Below are 18,306 nucleotides of genomic sequence, written 5' to 3'. Positions count from 1 at the left end.
GCAAAGTGTGCTCCTCTTCCTCATTCTGGATTTAGCCTCTACTTCCCCATTTTAAACTCTCAGCAAAGCTCCCCGTGGCAGCAAGGGTAAAGTTGGCCGGAGAGGACAAAACAAGGGTTGGCAAGCATGTCAAGATGACTCATTTCAAAAGTGCCAGCCACAGAAGGCAGAAACCACCATGGGGTAGGCGGTGAGACTGCTGGCTAGGTACCACCACCTACCAGAGTCCCAGCCTCATTACCCCACCCAGGCATCTGAACCAAATAAAGCCATGTTCCTGTTGAGCCTATTTGCAGACAAGAGAGAGATGGGGAAGTAGCCAAGTAGTAGAAAGACTCAACATGAAATAAGCACAACCTATTACTTCTCAACACAACTGTTACTTTTCTTTGAACACTATTATGACACATTTGGGGACAATCCAAAGAACAAACATATTTTGGGAGCATTCTCTTTAGCGGCAGTATGGTGGAGTAGACAGAATCTGGACTGTAGAATCCAGGACTTGGATTTAGGTGCTGACTCCTTATGTAATGGCTGTGAGACCCTGGGCAAGAGACTTAATCTCTCTGAGCCAGTTTCCTCAAGTGTGAAATGAGGGGAAATGTTGGTCATTCTGAAGGCTTGTTGGGAGGATTGAAAAACAATACATGTTCCTCTTCTTCTTTTTCCTCTTCTTCCCATACTCTTTCCTCTTTCTTTTCCCTTCCTTCTTGTACGATTTGGTGTGAAAATCATCAGAGCAAGGTAGCCATCTATACCTCAGGGTAAAGAGGGCTGAGGAGGACCAGAATAAGGAGATGAAGGCCAGACACGGAGAGGAGGGCACACATTTAGAAGGGCTGCCTGGCACAGAGAATCAGACTCTGCATGGTGTGAGGAGAGTAACTGAGCCCAGCGAGGAAAGCAGGAATGGTCAGTAACTGTTGGGGACACGTAAAAACGACGTAAGGGACTCATACTGGTCAGATCGGGGACGGCTGGAGCACCAACATAAGTAATAGAAATGGATTAAAATGTATTGAATTAAAATGTGTCGAATAGGAAACTGACTCCGTTTTGATACAAATAAACTGAAAGCTGGATGAGGAATTGGGCATTTACAATAATCAAAACCAAGTGAAGGGACTTTCTTAAAAAAAAATGACTGGCCTGTAATCTCAAAGTCATGAAAGTCAAAGAAACACTGAGAAATTGTTTCAGGGTAAATAAGACTAAAGACATGTGACATCTAAATGCAATGCAAGACTTTCGACTAGATCCTTTTGCTCTAAAGGGCATTTTTGAGACATTTGGTAAAAGTTGAATGGATCTGAGGATTAGATGGAAATAATGTATCAGTATTAATTTCCTGAATGTGATGGTTGTATGCTAATTATGATGGAGAATGTCCTTGTTTGTAGAAATTATACACTAAAGTACTCCCGGGTAATGGAGGATTAGGTCAGCAACCTCCTCTCAAATAGTTTAGGGGAAGGAGAAAGTCTTTGTGCTGTATTTGCAGATTTTCTGTAAATTAGAGGTTGTTTCAAAATAAAAGGAAAATAATACATGTTAGGTGCCTGGCATTGTAGTAAAGAATATTCTGGGTCCCATTTCCCATCCCATGCATCCATTCTGCAGCTGCTGTGAGTGTAGGAGCCGTTGTGCCCAGAGACATTTGAGCAATTCACTCTACGTCCCAGGCCCCTAACCTCCCACTTTGGGTTGGTGGTGGTGACCAGTGCCTGGCTGGTGCACTAGCACTGGCACAAGGGGTACCATAGTCCCACCTCTTGCCTCAAAGTGGGATAGCAGGACAACTTGTAATGTGACCCCTCCAGAACGCCCTGTGTATCAGGCCAAGAATTGATCTGAGCCTTCATCCTTAGTTGACTCCTTCTGCCTCCCTATCTCCCTTACAGGCTTTTCCTAAGAGCACGCTCTCGAAAGTCATGTGCACCTGAGCTCCTGTCTGGGGCTCAGCTTCCAGGGAATCTCAACAAAGACAATCACACACCAGCTCAATAAATGATGGCTATGTTAGCATCAATGACAATACCGTTAGATGCAATAATAGTGCATGTGTTACAGACCTGGATACACTCATTTTATGGATATGTTGAACTTAAAGTCTCCTAACATCCTTATTTCTGCTAAACTGTATTATTTTCATATGGGAAATTCACCTTCTCACCAAAAACTAAAGTAGAACTCTGAAAAGTGCTCACTTTAGGATTCCACTTGTGGAATTCTCCCAAAAAACAGTTAGACACTGGAGTGAGGCTGTTGGTCTGACTAAACTTGTTCCATTTCACCCCTTCCAGGGAGTCCTTGTGGATTTCCTTTCGCAGGTGTGTTGCTGAGGCTATGGTTTAGATAAGATTTAGGAATTCCAATTTTCTGGTGCCTTAGTAGCAGTGGTTCCCAGTGAGGGTAATTAATGCTTCCATGTTTGACTGTCTCAGTTGCTGGGGTGGGCTGCTGCATTTCACATCCTGCGGTGCATGGGGCATCACACACAGTGAAGGATCATCCCAAATTCAGCATCCAGACACAACTATCAACTGTCCTGCTGGATATTCAGGGAGGTGAAAAACCAGTCTGTATATATCCAAGCCAAGACCCTCTACCATCTTCCAAATATTTTTACACTGAATTTTCCAGGAAAACAACAATCATGTAAATACAGGGGTAATTAAACTTTGTGCTGATTAGAGCTATACCAAGAGTTTTCCCCCATTTTGGAAAAAGCACATTACTGACAGCAATACTGCTTTGTGGTGTTTGAGTCACCCATACAACACACCTGTTGCAGTCTGCTTGTGTAGGTGTTACATAGTCACAATGATTTGTCCTGCAAGTGCCAACAGCTGTTTCATTATGTTCTCAGGTGTAATTGTGTCCAGGTATTTGCATATTTACATGATGCTGTTTTATGTATTGTGTTTTTTTTTAATTCTCCTTTATATAACAGTTGGGACATTTTATTGACTTCTAAAAATGAGAAAGTTGATGGATTATAGGCAGCATTATAAAATATTTGTTCCAGAGAAAGATGGCATTGGATCTGATAGATCTGGAACACTTGTCTGAGAGGAACATGGTATGGATATTTGTTTGTTAGAGTTTAATTCATTCTTGCATTCAACAAATGGTTATAAAATACTTCCTGAGAATAAGGCACCAAAGAGGAGGCAAAGAGGAACACACTAGACTCCTAGCTCTAAAGGAACCCTTATCCTCAGTGAAGTCACAATCTAGTGAGAAAGGGCGCATCTTTAGCAGGGGAGATAAAATTTTAGACAACTAGAATGTAATGTAGAGTATGACAAAGCTTCTAAGAGAAATACAAACAGCATGCTTTGAAAATTCAGGGAAGGGAGTGGTTACTTTTGGCCAGATCAGGGTAGGCTTGGTGCAAACCTGGCCTTTGAATTGGGCTGTAGTAGGAGTGGATTCATGGGGAGGAGGAGTCTGTGCCTAACAGGTCAAGAGTGGCTCAGTGATTTCCACAGTTGGGTTGCTCTTTGTAACTGCATAGGCTGATGCGCCTGGCTTGCTTTCCGTACTTTTAGAGAGCAAATAGCTAAGCACCTTGACAGCCAGCACAACAAATGCATGTCATAATAAGCAATTATTGATCAGGGAGACATTTTTATGGTGTTTTGGGAGTAACTGAATTATATGCACTGATGTGTTTGAATTTTAATTGTTTACCAGTTCACTGGGAGTAAAATATGGAGTAATAAAACAGATGATACCCCATTCCTTGATATCCCAGCTCTCCTTGAGCACGACCTTCCTTCAGAATTATCTTAATCACCCAGGATGAAAGACAAAGTCTAAGGGCTTTTATGACGCTGCCCATAACACCCATGAAATGTTTCACTGTCACTGTGGATAATACACCAAGAATAAATAGCATGTAAACAAGTTTAATTACTTAAGAGTTCAACTTTCTACCAAGACACCAAGCACGTTCTTAAGTTAATCTCTTTTTAGTTCATTAAAGAAAATGACAGAAGAAATAATGCTTAAAATATTTACTATCACCCGAAGGATGCCAGCAAACAACAATCCATACAAAATTGTCAAAATATATGGAAATGAGATGAGATAAACAAGCAACCATGGCACCATTCTGTTCATTAGATTAATGGTCATTTTCAAATGCAATGAAGAGAAAAGCACTGTGATTTTTAGAGCAAGGACACCAAACTGTGCTATAGACGGGAGAGAGAGAGCATTGAATTCATTGAAGACATCTTCCAGTCTAAGTAATAGACAAACATCTCAAGTAGGAAAATACATTTTTCCCAAAAGGAGAACATGGATTTTGTGTTTCTGTGTCATTTAATCTTTCCCTGTTAAGTTAAAAAATAAAACTTTCCTCTATCCTTCATGGGCAGCAGTATTTGTCTGATTTAAAAGTCTCAATTATAGAACCTGAGTGGCAAATGTCCTATAGAATTATGAGAGTGGGAGGGAACACAAGTGGCCATTACTCCACTCCCCTGCCCCCTAAGTGGGATTCAAAGCCATTATCACAGAGAGCAAGGGCATAAAAGACTACCCCTAGATATTATAGAGAAATGTAATATCAGCAAGGAGATAATTGAGGAATAAAAGAGCTAACTAAATCAGCATTTGACTGTATGGTTATGGATGACAAAGGCATGTCCATAGAAAGCAAAGTGGCTTCATTAAACACAGTCCTCCAGAGGAAAGTAGTTTTTCCCCTTTTGATGCATTAAAATATATGAGATGGAATTTGGGGTTCATTCCTTTGACAGACTAATCTAAGTGCTTTTTCTGAAGTCTTCAGAAGATCTTATTTCACTTGAAAGGGATAGTTTGTATAGGTTGAACTGGAACTAGATAAGCTCTAAAGTATGTCTTATGATTTTCCAAATCTTATTTTTTTCCATGAATATGTGTTTTTTAGTGTCTATGATGTGAAATCTACCCTTAACCATTAAATTTAAAGAAATCTTCAACAACACTGAGTTGTCCCTTTTTTTTTTCCTTTGTGTGGAGTATCTTACTCACTGGTTTAATTTAGGTTATTTGTCAATTAACAGGCACAATTCAGCCATATTCTGTAATACTGTTTAATAAACATAATGAGTAGTAGCTGATATCTATTGAGTTATTGCCACAAGCCAAGAAATCTAAGTATTTTACATATGTTAATTTGTTTATTGTATGCAATAGAACTGATGAGGTAGGTATTATTCTAATTCCTGTTTTTCTGATAAGGAAACTGAGGCACAATGAAATAGAGTAATTTGCTTTAGGTCACACAGTTTATAATCTGTGGAGCCAGGACCTGAATGCCTTTACTCCTCCTCCACAGAGTCTGCCATTCTGTAAAACAATACAATAAATCATAGCAAAGTAACAGAGCTTACATTTGATGAGTATTAAATGTAGGCATTATCCTAATTAATGCCAGGCACAATCCTAAACTTCTATCCATTGATTTTGAGGTAATTACAATTTGTTCTTTTTAGATTACAGTTCTCTGTGTTTGGACAAATGCATGCTGTTGTGTAACCACTGCTACAATTGAGATGAAGAACAGCTCCGACACTCCCCCAGTTCTCCCGTGCCTTTTTGTAGTCAGCCCTTTCTCCACGGCCAGACCCTGGCAACCATGGATCTCTTTTCTGTCCCTATACCTTTGCCTTTTCCAGACTGTTATATAAATAGAATTCATGCAGTTATTTTCACCACTCCCCCCAAACCCCCCACCGACTTCTTTCATTTAGTGTTGAATACTTGCTGTGAGCCACTGTGCATAACCCAACACTTCACCCCTCCCAAAAAGTTACAATCTGTATCAGATTATTGCAAGTATCTCTCTTACAGTTCCTGCTTTATCTTTCTGTCATTTGATCTGCCTAAAAAATCCTAACGTCATTTCATGTCCCTTTACCAGCTTGCTCAACGGTTTTCTAATGATGTAGGAAATCAAACAAAATGGGTGTGTATTTGTGTGGTTGAGTTTGCAGCATGTTTTCCAGGAAGCCTTTGAGTCGTAAAAATTGGGAATACACATATTGATTTCTGTAGTTATTCTTTGACAACTTAAATCTGTTGCCTTTTTAGTAATGGTCTAATTTCTTTCTCCAGTGACAGTGCTAGACCTTTTATTAAGTCCTTCCCATAGCAACACATTCTTTTACTGGAGTATAGTTGATTTACAATATTGTGTTAGTCTCAAGTGTACAGCAAAGTGATATATATTTTTTCAGATTATTTTCCATTATAGGTTATTATGGGATGTTGAATATAGTTGCCTGTGCTATACAGTAAATCCTTGTTGCTTATCTATTTTATACATACTAGTTTGCATCTGTTAATCCCATACTCTTAATTTACCCCTCCCCCTACCTTTCTCCTTCGGTAACCATAAGTTTGTTTTCTATAATTGTGAGTCTGTTTCTGTTTTGTATGTAGATTCATTTGCACTTTTTCTAGATTCCACATATGTGTGATATCATGTATTTTTTGCAGCACATTTTTTAAGCATAATTTTAATGGTGTGCAGAGAATGGCAGTGGAGGATGGTAGCAAAAGATATTTGGTACATAAATCACTTATTTCTATTTTTTCTTAACCATGTTTCGCCTCTTTAATTCATTACTAAGAACATTGATGTGGAGATTAAATGTTTTCCTCTATTTTTATCTTCAAACGACCTTTATTTGCTGCTTCTGCACTTCGCTAGATTTATGCCAGCCTCTTACAGTAGGGTCATGGTTTAGCTCCAGCTTGGAGCCAAATGCCCCGTAGCTGAAATGACCACACCTCTGAAGTGGCATTTTTCCAGGCTACTCCTGCCTTTAATAATGAGCCAGCCAGGAGGCAAGTTTGTACCTCATTACAACAGAGCCTTGTATTAGGACTGGTGCATAATTAGTTGAGAAGAATTACAACTGGTCCTCTCTTTGCAAGATCTTTCAACACCCCATCTAAACTTAAGCCATTACTTTTATTTTTAATCTAATGATTTTGCCCCCAACCCCTCTCTCTTTCCTACTAATAACAACAATGAAAGAAACCAAGGAAGTTCGGAGATTTGCGGCTTTAAGAAGACTGGATCCCGAAAAGACTTTCACAAGACGCTTCAGAAACAGACGTTTGAGTCAGAAACCTTGGAGTGCAGTGAACCCCGCGCTCAGGTATTTCCTATCAACAAACATAGTTACCAGGTTACGGGACTGTTCTGCCATGGCAGGCTGTCGATTTTTTTAAAACTAATAAGAAGTCCAGACCCATAGAATATCAGAGTAGGAGGAACTCTACTGATTGAGTCAGTGTATTTTTTTTTAATTCGTTTGTAGCTATAGAAATCAGTGTTCGCTTTAAAACCCAGAAGCCTAATAATTAAAATAGATTAAAATGGAGGGGCTTTAATTGGGGGGAGGGGGAGGGGGATTGGGCCCACCCCTATAACGATTCCAGCCCAGATTGAGAGGTGACCCCTACTCCCCCAGCCTAAGGCAGGCTGCAGCATGATTAAAAGCTCCACCCTGAGACAGACTGCCTGGGTTCTCTTTGTGATTCTACCACATACTAACTCTGTAATCTCAGACAGGATAACTCAATTCTCTGGGCTTCAGTTTCCTCTCCTGGAAAACAAGGATGATAAAAGTACCTAGCTCATGAAGCTATTTGAGTATTGAATGCATTTAGGACAATGCCAGTTCACACTTGGTGCCCAATAAATGTTGGCTACTGTCGTTATTATTACTATTATTATTATTATTATTATTATTATTACAGAGCAGTTACAGTTTAAAAGTCAGCATTCTATACACCTGAGTTCATGGCAGCATTATTCACAGTAGCCAAAAGTGGAATCAAGCAAGTGTCTCTGGACAGATGAATGGATAAACAAAATGTGGCATACACGTACAGTGGACTATTATTCCGCCTTAAAAGAGGGGGAAGTTCTGACACATGCTACAGCATGGATGAAGATGATATGCTAAGTGAAATAAGCCAGTTACTGAAGAACCAATACTGTATGATTCCTCTTATTTGAGGTATCTAGAATGGTCAGATTCATAGATGCATAAAGTAAAATGGTGGTTGCCAGGGGCTGGGGAGAGGTGGGATTGGAGCGTTTTTATTTAGTGGGTATAGAGTTTCAATTTTACAGAATGAAAAGAGTTCTGGAATTGATTGCACAACAGTGTGAATATACTGGACACTGCTGAGCTGTACACTAAAAAATTGTTTAAGATGGTAAATTTTATGTTACATATATACTTAGCACAATTAAAAAAAAATTTAAAAGCCAGTTCTCTAGTCCAACCTGTCCATTTTATAGGTGAGAAAAATAAAACATAAAGGAAGAAATTTGTCCAAGTTTGCACAGGACTTCTTCTAAACTAGTATAGTTTTCAGCTTGCAGGTACCCTCATAACACAAGCATCTCACCATGCTGAACATGTCTGGAGGTTTTAAATAATACCTATTTTTCAAGCTACACTCAGGCTGACTACTTCATCTTATGTCTGTAGAGGAATTGGTCATCAATTCCAGTGCTAAATCTGGTGGGCTTACTGAAGCATAGGATATCTGTATGCTGTACCCTGTTCAGTGAGAGATTTAAGGGATTTTTTCAGCAGTAATTTTTTACTAAATTCAGTTTTCCTCATGTAGATGACCAACTAAACTTCCTTGTATCAGTCAGACTATCACTAGATACTTCCACAGAAGAAATTTAATGTAGGGAATTGGTTAAACAGATTTTGGAGGACTGAGAGGACCAAAAAAGGAAAACTGAAGTCATACAGAAATTGTAACTGCAAGAAACAGCACACTACCCTAGGGCTGTGGTCTCTGACAGTGGTTCTTAAACTGAAGCTTTATCAGAACCCCCTGAAGGGTTTGTTTGAACACAGATTGTTAGTCCCCCTCCAGAGTTTCTGATTTCCTGGATGTGGAGTGGGGCTTGAGAATTTGCTTTTCGAATTAGCATTTCCCAGGAGATGCTGATATTGCTGGTCCCAGGACCATGTTTGAGAACCATGGTGGGTCTTGCAGGGGGAGCTTGGAGTTGTCAGAATCTAGAAGCTCAGAAGAGGGGCCTTCGAGTGGGGACTCCAATATCTGAGGAGAGGGCGTGGTCTAGCTAGTGGTGGTGTCAGAGGAAAGATCTCATAGAGGCTGGGAGTCTGGACTCAGACCTAGGAGAAGGAATTGCCCAGTTGGTGCTCGTACCTCCAGGGAACATAAGAAGAAGGTTGTTCTGGAGATGCCAGAAGAAACTGAAGGCTGGAACCAGCTGCCACTACTGAGGTGAGAGGAGCTGCAGGCAGAGAGGAAGGGGCCAGTCCCTTCTCTCTCCAGCCCTCCAGTCCCCCTGGAGCGCTCCCCACTGGCAGATCCTAAAGGGAAAAGTAGCAGAGCAAAAATGCCATTCGCTGAGTTGCAGACACCGAATCACAGAGCAGAGTATACAGGGGTGAATTCAAAAGGTGAACGACCAGCACACCCAAAAAGCACACTCCCCCCTCCAGCCCACTAACAGAGCACTCAGCCACTGGCTGGGTTTCACAGCCAAGCTATACAAAAGATGTGTGTTTTTAAGTATTAGACTAATACTCCTCAGGGAGAGATCCTCAGACTAGCAACATCTTCCCTGTCAGTCATTCTTATGCAGCTTATTGAGTGGAATTGTGAGGCCAAATGCCTGAATTTACGTAAGTTAAATGCATGTATGATGTGACTCCATGATACACATGTATTTCATAAAAATTAGATCATATCATGTGCACTATTGTATAGCATCCTTTTTCTTATCAACAAGACAATATTATATGACCATCTTTCTCTTCTGATTACATCACCATTTGTTTGTTTGTTTTAATGGCTGCATAACATTTCATTGTATGAAAGTTCCAAAATCTCTTAATCTCAAACGTTTCTTTTTTGGGGGGCATTTAGGTTTCTATAATTTTGTTATTGCAAACAATGTTCCAGAGATACTCTTGTCCTCACATCTTTACTCATTTGTCCAGTTGTGGTCTTAGAATTAATTCTGGAGATAGATACAGACATCGATATTCAGATGTATATATATAGAGAGAGAGAGAGATAGATATATCTTTACATCCTTCTGAAGTGTCTTAGGAAATCTAGTTCATTTTCCCAGTAATCTTATAAATTCTAAGACGAACGAAAGTATTAATATTGATTATTGCTAACACATGCAGTTTAGGTAAAATTTATGATCTAGGAGAGTAGGACTTTTATGAGGTATACTGATGTCACCAAAAATATGTATTATAGAGATATTGTACAGCAGTATGTCCATTGATTAGAACTTAGAGAATAACATTTTACCATGAATTTTACAGGTGCTTATAATAGATCTATCTATATTCTTACAACATATTATTGATTTTGTTATATATTTTTTGCCAAGTCTGTAGTTAGGTATCCAGCTCCCAATTTCCAAGATACGTCTAACGGAATAAACCATCCACTTTGTGACTGAAATAAAAGCATTTTTTTCCAAACCCACTGCAGCTGAGTGAATACTGGTTGAATAGCAAATTCCTTTTTTTTGTTTTTCCTGGTGCTTATTCCTATAACTGTTATTTAAGTCCTGTAGGTAAGTGTCTCATGCTCACATCTCAGTGTTCGGAAACATACTACTGTTCAGCTTTGGAGTTTATATAAAGTTTAATTTGAACAGTTCCTCACAGAGCCTTATTTTCCAGTTTCAAAAACGAAGTTCCAGAGTTGAGATTAGGTTGAGGTCCCTTTATTCCCCAGGCCTCTCTCCTTTTCCTTACACCTTATTCCAGTCCCATTCTGCTTGAGCACGAGATATGATGCGGTTCATATGAGGCTTTGCTCCCAATCTCCAGAAAAGAACATGCCCCCAGATAATAGCAATACAGTACTGTTTTCAAGCTTTTCCTCAAGAACAGGTGTAGCTACACCTGATGAGTAATGACCTGCTTCCAGGCGGGAAGGAGACATGTCATTTTAGGATACTCAGTCCAGGAAGCTATGATGTCATTCTTGTCAGAAACTCCTTGAGGCCAGATTCTGTAATCTCATGTTGGAGCAGTCTTGAGACATCCCAGATCCTTTAGTTCTCATTTTAGACCCATGGTCTCTCTCACCAAGATGTGTCTTTTGTCACAGGCCGGGCCCCGCCACTTAAACGTGCTGTGCGATGTATCTGGGAAAGGCCCCATCACTGCCTGTGACTTCGACCTGCGCAGCCTGCAGCCTGACCCGCGGCTGGAAAACCTCCTGCAACAAGTGAGTGCTGAGGACTTCGAGAAGCAGAACGAGGAGGCCCGGAGGACCAACCGGCAGGCTGAGCTCTTCGCTCTTTACCCATCAGTGGACGAGGTGAGTGCAGCCATCCCCATGCTGGAGAGTTTCAGTGAAGACACAGAGAGTCTTCAGGAAAATAGCATGGCTCATTATTCCTGGGCAGCGACGTCAAGATGCTTACTCATATGACTTCTGGGTTGTTCTTTTCACTCAGGCAAGCCTGTGTAACAGCAGAGCAAGTTACTGATCAATCAAACAAATGAGGTTCATTAATAGCAACTAGGATTTTCATAGCACTTTACAAAACACTTTCACTGATACCATCTCATTTAATCCTCAAGACATTCTGAAAGTCTACATGCAGTAATCCTACTCAGCCAGTTAAGCCATTCAGTTCTTTAAAGGTATATTTTGCCAAGACATATATTACTTAAACCTTGATGTTCACTAGTGCTTTAAGATTTGTTTTTGATTGTCTCTATGAACAAGAGAGACCTGCTTTGAAAACGTTTCAGTCTAAAATAATCATAGTCTTGCTTCCAATGCAGAGAACACCCAGATATTGATTGTCCACTCTCTATATTGGAGCTGACCCAGAACAATTTGACTGAGGCTTTGCCTCTAGTCACTCCCTGGACACTTTGGATGCGATGGGGGATGAGCGTTATTCAAGCCTATTTAGGCTCCTTATACTTCATACAAGGCTCTTAGTCTTCCCTTCTGCATGTCAGAATATCTACACTTCTGGGTCTTGCCAGAAACTGATTACCATAATCTCTTTGCTGTCCACATTTTATTAAAAGTTGAGTTGCAAGAAATAAGATTTGGGGAAATTTTGCATAAAATATACACCATCCATCCATGCCTCTAAATATTTGAAATGTGGCCTTTCGATCAATCAAAACCATCCAGGAGCCTGATTTTCACACCTTGCGAAAACCCCACCCCTGTGAATTGTCTCCGGACTTGCCCTTCGATGAGTTTGTTTGTCACTGGTCAGCAAAAAGGACAATAAGAGAGACAGCAGTCAGGAGGCATGATGTGTCCACTGTACAAATATTATTGAGACCATTGACCTAGTCATCATCCAGCACCTGCCTCATGAAGATCTGAAAAGAGCTGGTCCCTCAGGTCTTTGGACAAAAGAGAATTGTACTTTCACTGAGAAAATTTGTATGCTTAGAGATTGTGCACATCTTATAATTGACTCTAATTACTGAGAGGCAAATTTCTATTCACTTCTGCTAAATCTGGTGGCTGACTTATCAGTGTCCTGAATTTACTTCAGCTTTCTTCTCATTTTTATTTTCAAACCGCCTTGGATTTTCTCATCTACTTATTTTACTTGTAGTGGCCTCAAAACACCCCCCCTTTTTTTTTTTAATTGTCAAGGGCCTCAAATCCTTTTTCAAATGAGGTAGATTTAAAATAAAAGTGAACAACATGGGCAGTGTTATCTCCATTCTTCAGATTGCAAAGAAAAAATCAGAGAGGTTAAGTAACTTGTTCAAGATTCAACAGACAAATTGAATTATAGAATGGGGACTCCCAACCCATTAACTCCAAATTTCATGTTTTCCTGTTTATTTATCTATATATGACTACCTGGTATTTTAGCACATATCACAGAAATCCAAAGAGGACATAAACAATTACATCTTACAACTTCTCAGTTTCCATCTACAACTTTAAAATTTTTCACCAACTTTGTCAAGAAATATTAAATCTGACTGATTTGACCTTCACTTGCATTCGTCTTTCTCCCAGTTTCACAATGGAGGTGCCAGTAGGTAATGAAAAGATCCAAAATGGACACCAGAAGGGAGAAAACAATTAAAGGGTGAGAAGAATAAAATTCCAGTGAGGCATCAGCTCATTACATTCTCCCTCATGAGAGTAAATGGGCAGATACCCAGTCTTGAATTGATTACAAGGATGAATCATAGACTGTGTTGAAGGAATTTTGTTTTATGGTCTTTGAACAGCACAGAAACTGAGTTGAGCCTGAATGTTATAATCTAGCAGAGGTCCTAATGGGGCCTGCCTTACTGAGTGGGGAGGAATGCTTTGTAATTAGTGTATAGGTTATTTGGAAATTGGTAAGTCTAAATGCTTTAGGGCTTCTATAGCCCTTTAGTATGCTGAAGCTGTACACATAGAAATTGCATTTGTACTTGTAATTTGTACTTTCTCCAAAGAAAGTCCTGTGGAAAACAGGTAAATTTCTGGCCTACCATGTAATGATTACAAATGCTGATTTTTTTGACAACGCATTAATGAAATTATTTTATATTATCGTTACTTTATTTCCTGGTGAGGAAAGTTAGAAGAGAGGTGAAATATTGTATCCAAATTATGACTGAGTCTACAGGAGAGGCAAAAGTAAAGCTCAAGCACCAAGCTTCTACAAGGTGAGCTCTTTCCCAGATTCACTAATTCTATAAAAGGCATCCTGTGTGCTAATCCCTAAGAAAGGTGCCACTATACTCCAAATCATAGAGGAGTTTGCCTTAGGACTCTTTTGGTTGCAAATGGTAGAACCTAACTAAAAACCAATTTCAAAAAATGGTGAGGACTTACTGCTTTCATACTGAAGTCACAAGTAAGCAGATGTAGAGTTGGCCTCAGGATCCATTGGGTCAACTAATAGGAGAACATCCTCTCTCATATTCCCTCTGTGTGTGTGTCACTGTAATTATCTATCTCCCAGGAAGATGAAGACCACAGGCATCCACTAAAACTTCACATTTCCTCTTCTGCTTCTTTGGCAGTTTGTTCCTATTTCAGATAACTGTAAAGGCACAAGAAATTCCTGCAGGTTACAGGAGACTTAGGAAATACATGAATATGTAGACCTTGTTTGGATCCCGATTTAACAAACTAACTATACAAAAATTGAGACAGCTGGGGAAGTTTGGAACTGACTACATACTTTATGACAATAGGAAATTATTGTTCATTTTTTTAGGAGTAATAATGGTATTCGTTATGTGTTTTTAAAAGTCCTTACCTTTTGGAGATCTCTACTGAAATAGTCACAGATGAAATTACGTGATATCTGGGGTTGTGCATCTAAGCAATACCGCATTGAGTTGGGGAGCTAGCAAGTGGGAGTATAGATGAAAGCAGGTTGCCCACAACTTCAGAACTGTTGAAGCTAGATGGTGGGTAAAGATGGCTCATTCCATATTCTCTCTGCTTTTGTATATGTTTACAATTTTCCATGTGAAAAACTTTTTTAAAAAAGGACTCCAAAGGTTTGACTCCAGAACAAAGGTAGTCTTAGAAACCCGTGAGTGTCTTTATGTTGAGGTTGCTTTCCAGCAAGGGGCCCCTTCCTTTTCAGATGTGTCTTTTCTGATCACCCTGAAAATTTCAGCTCGCTTTGAGGGGCTTCAGCTCAGTGTAGGCGTCAGAACAGTGCCTCCTCTGAAACAAACTCAGCAATTCCACCCAGCAAGATAGCCAACCTTTTAACACAGAGGGGAATAGAAAGATAGAGTGGTGATGAGTTTACCACTTAGACTAGTCCACCAAACTGGGCACAGATTTACTAAGATTTACTGCTGTTTGTTAAAGTATCCTGGTTGCCGTGGGATATTTGGGGTATCCTTCATAGCCCCGGAAAATACAATTAGACGTGGCTTTATTCTTTGGACCCTTGTGAGCTGCAGACCACTCACCAGGGTTTGGATAGCCTACTGTAAAAGCAGGAATGAAAGTTCTTAGGAAAATTTGCAGTGTTTATCTTTGCATACATGAATGTAATTAAGATGCTGTGATAGCTCAGATTGAGTGTTTAAAATTACAGTAGGGACTTGATACTTTCCTTTAAGGCTTTAGTCCCTATGTGGTGAAATAAGCATATCTGTAATTTGTCATTACCAAGCTTGTCTGTACTTAGAACTGTAGCAAGTTCCAGCTGGGCATTTGTATATAGAACCTGCAAATTCACCCCCAAGTCTCTTATCATCTGTTTAAGAACCAAGAAAGACACTGTATTATAGTCTTAATGGTTTACAGCCTTAAGTGAACTGTTCTGACTCAGATCTCAAGTCTAAAACTCACATATTTACTAGTAAAGCCCTTGGCAGGAAAAACATTCTGACTGTGTACTTAGAGCCAGCCAAAAAAAAAAAAAAAAAAAAAAAAAAACCAGCCAACAATAGGTATAAGATTTTGCAATGCCATCTGGTGGATGTTATTATGCCATATCCACGTTCACATTTCCTTCCTTCCTCCCTCAGATACTTGGCTTTCAGAAGGGAGAAAATGTTGGCTGCAAATGCTGACTTTGAAACTTGGTGGTTGGATAATAAACTCCCTTGTAGAAGTCAACGTGTTATTCTGTGATTAGAAATAAAGCAAATGCAAGTTGTCTTGTTTAGTTGATAGCAGCCTTCCCTCCCCTGGGTTAACTCCAGCTGGAACTCTTCATGGAAATTCACTATTGATTTCTTTTACAATGTGATTAATAATAGGAGGATGCAGTGGAAATACGTCCGGTACCAGAATGTCCTAAGGAACATCTGGGCAACAGAATATTGGTCAAGTTGCTATCCCTGAAGTAAGTATCAGCCAACATGCTAACCACTATACTAAGGTCTGTCTTGTTTTTGTCAAATGAAAAAAATGCACAACCTAAAAGTTGAGAGTTAACGTTTTAGTTGGTGGACTTCCAGAGGACTTAAACCTGGGTGGCCTCTCAGTTCACTCTAAGAGGTTGCTCCAAAGAAGCAAGGGAGGAGCCAAGATATATATGAGTTTTTCCAACAAAGACCAGATAGTCAGAACATTAAAAGATTACTGTTAATTAAAGAAAACCAGATATTTCGAGTTAAGGTATTTAGTGCTTTTCTATGTATGAGAAGGTGCAGAAGTCTGGGCTCACTGAAATCATTCCTTTGATATGCACCTAGCTGCCTGGGGCCAGTGTCCTGTTCTTTCCCATCCTGATTTCCATCCAGGTGCGTGGTTGGAATTGGTGGCAGAGGCTGAGCTGCCTATTTGTCTGTATCCTGAGTTCCCTTTATTCACTGTCAGGGCCGCTGATAGTGGCTGATGACTTGATGACTGCAGCAGCCTTTGTTTACTGATAAGTTTACTGATATTCTTCATTCACAGCTTTCGGATGTAGACTGTGTCTTTTTCATCAGAGCTCGAATCAGGGAGGACTCCCACCCCCAACATACCTCTAACAGTGGGCAGCTGTGAGGTAGTCCAAAAAGCAGAGTCTGGAGTCAGCTGGTCCCAGATTCTGTTCCTACCAGGCCTTTGACAGTCATCCTTCCGTAACAGAGAAGGCAAACACTAAAGCTAGGCATGTAGGTAATTAATTGCGTTAAATGCTGTACAGTAAGAAAAGTAACAGTAGAGGCCAAGAGTGTGCCGGAGTCTGATCTAACTCACGAGAGCTGATTGTATACTTCCCCTCCCAATTCTTTATTCAGTCTGTGTATTCAGTGGAGTCATGTTGGTAGTTGGAAGTTGCCCATGGTGGAGTGGTGGAAGTATTTACAACATAGAACTCAGACGATCCTGCAAATTAGAGCCTTTTTTTTTTTTTTCAGAGACTCTTGTTAAACATTTACCAGCACACCACTGTTAAAAGACAATAAAAAAAGCAACTAACACTCAGTCTCACTGCCAGGGTACAATAGAGAGTAGTGGGGACTACCGCACGCTATCTTAAGGGGGCACTCACTACTAGCTAGGGCCAACTCACCATCCAAGTAAACAAGCCCATTTTGATCAATTGTCTGATTTTTTTTTTAAAGAGAAGCTAGGAATCTAGATTTTCCTGCATAATTTCCTGACTTCTTAAATATTTTCTCATTTCCTTTTGAAGTACCACACAAAGCAGAGCATGTCTGCAATTTGGATTCATCTCATGAGCTGATGATTTGCCACATTTACTTTAAAGCAATTGTTTCTAAACTTTTTAATTGTGTTTTTAAGAAGTCACGTGTTCTGTATACATGCATATTTATTCTGTACTTGCATATTAAGTACTATACATATGTAAAAACATTGATCAGTCAGAAATTTTGAAGGATGAATTAAATAAATCAAAGTGAATTCTAGTATTTTCTTTCTGCACTCCAGGGGGTTGTCTTGCAGACCCCCTGGAGTGCTTGCATTTCCTCTCTGCAGACTGCTGCTTTAGAGAATTAGTTCTTCCACATCTTCAAATCACAGATTCTTGAAACTGTTAAGTTGTTACCTAGGCCAAAGTACATAAGCGTAACATTTTTTCATACCCTATTAGGAAGATCATTCATCTCTTGAAGTCAATTCATGGACCCCTTAGGCATCACCTGGTTTGCAATTAGGGCCTTTGGATTCTGGATTCAAGTGTGAATTTCAGCCCTGGGAACTTCTCTGGGATTTTGAGTTCTGGTAAATGAAGTAGTTAGACCAGATGATGTCAAGTTCCTATGTGCTGTAAACTTCTGATTCTAATGCAGAGCCTCGCCAACTGCCCCCTCAGAACACAAGCCAGCATGTCTGCTTACACAGTTGTGGGGCTCTCTTGATATTGTAGCACCCTCCTTAAGCCAGTTCTATGAGTTGCAGGGCAGGGGATGGGGGTAGTTAGGACTTTTTGTCTTGTACACAGAGATACGTAGCCTATAAGCCAGTTCCATGTCACGTAACAGGTACAGAAAGGCAGACTCTAGCCCTTGTGAGCTGACCCAGAATGAGGAACCTCCTAGCCCTTCAGCAGGAGGATTGAGTGGAAGGGGCTGTTCCGCTCCCCTCTGCATTGTTCAAGAAATCCACCCCATTGTCTGAGCTACTCACCCACCCCCACGGGAAGCACATCAGGCTACTGTTAGGTACAGTAGCTCTGCCCTTTGGGATTGGAGGAATTCTCCACTGTGATGCTTGACACTAAGCCACCTAGCCGTTCTCCATAAATAAATGGCAGCTCTTCTCACAGATAGGAAGACATGGCCGCTAAGATAGTCGTGTGTTACAATCATTATTAAGAAAACAAATTGAGTCACT

General features: G+C 40.1%; 1 protein-coding gene across 4 annotated transcripts in view; it reads left to right on the top strand.

Annotated features, from left to right (window-relative positions):
- DOCK8 (dedicator of cytokinesis 8) overlaps positions 1–18,306 on the top strand; it is a 223,457-nt gene that overhangs the window by 89,101 nt on the left and 116,050 nt on the right. For all 4 annotated transcript variants that reach the window (XM_031449810.2, XM_031449809.2, XM_031449812.2 and 1 more), the window contains 3 exons: positions 7,046–7,169; positions 11,158–11,370; positions 15,777–15,862. In XM_031449810.2, coding sequence (XP_031305670.1) covers positions 7,046–7,169; positions 11,158–11,370; positions 15,777–15,862 — 423 coding nt within the window. The remainder of the gene's footprint in view (positions 1–7,045; positions 7,170–11,157; positions 11,371–15,776; positions 15,863–18,306) is intronic.

The sequence above is a fragment of the Camelus dromedarius genome, chromosome 10 (assembly GCF_036321535.1).
Source record: "Camelus dromedarius isolate mCamDro1 chromosome 10, mCamDro1.pat, whole genome shotgun sequence".
NCBI classification, from domain to species: domain Eukaryota; kingdom Metazoa; phylum Chordata; class Mammalia; order Artiodactyla; family Camelidae; genus Camelus; species Camelus dromedarius.
Note: the sequence above shows the minus strand (reverse complement) of the source record. Positions and strands in the feature narration are given on the sequence as shown.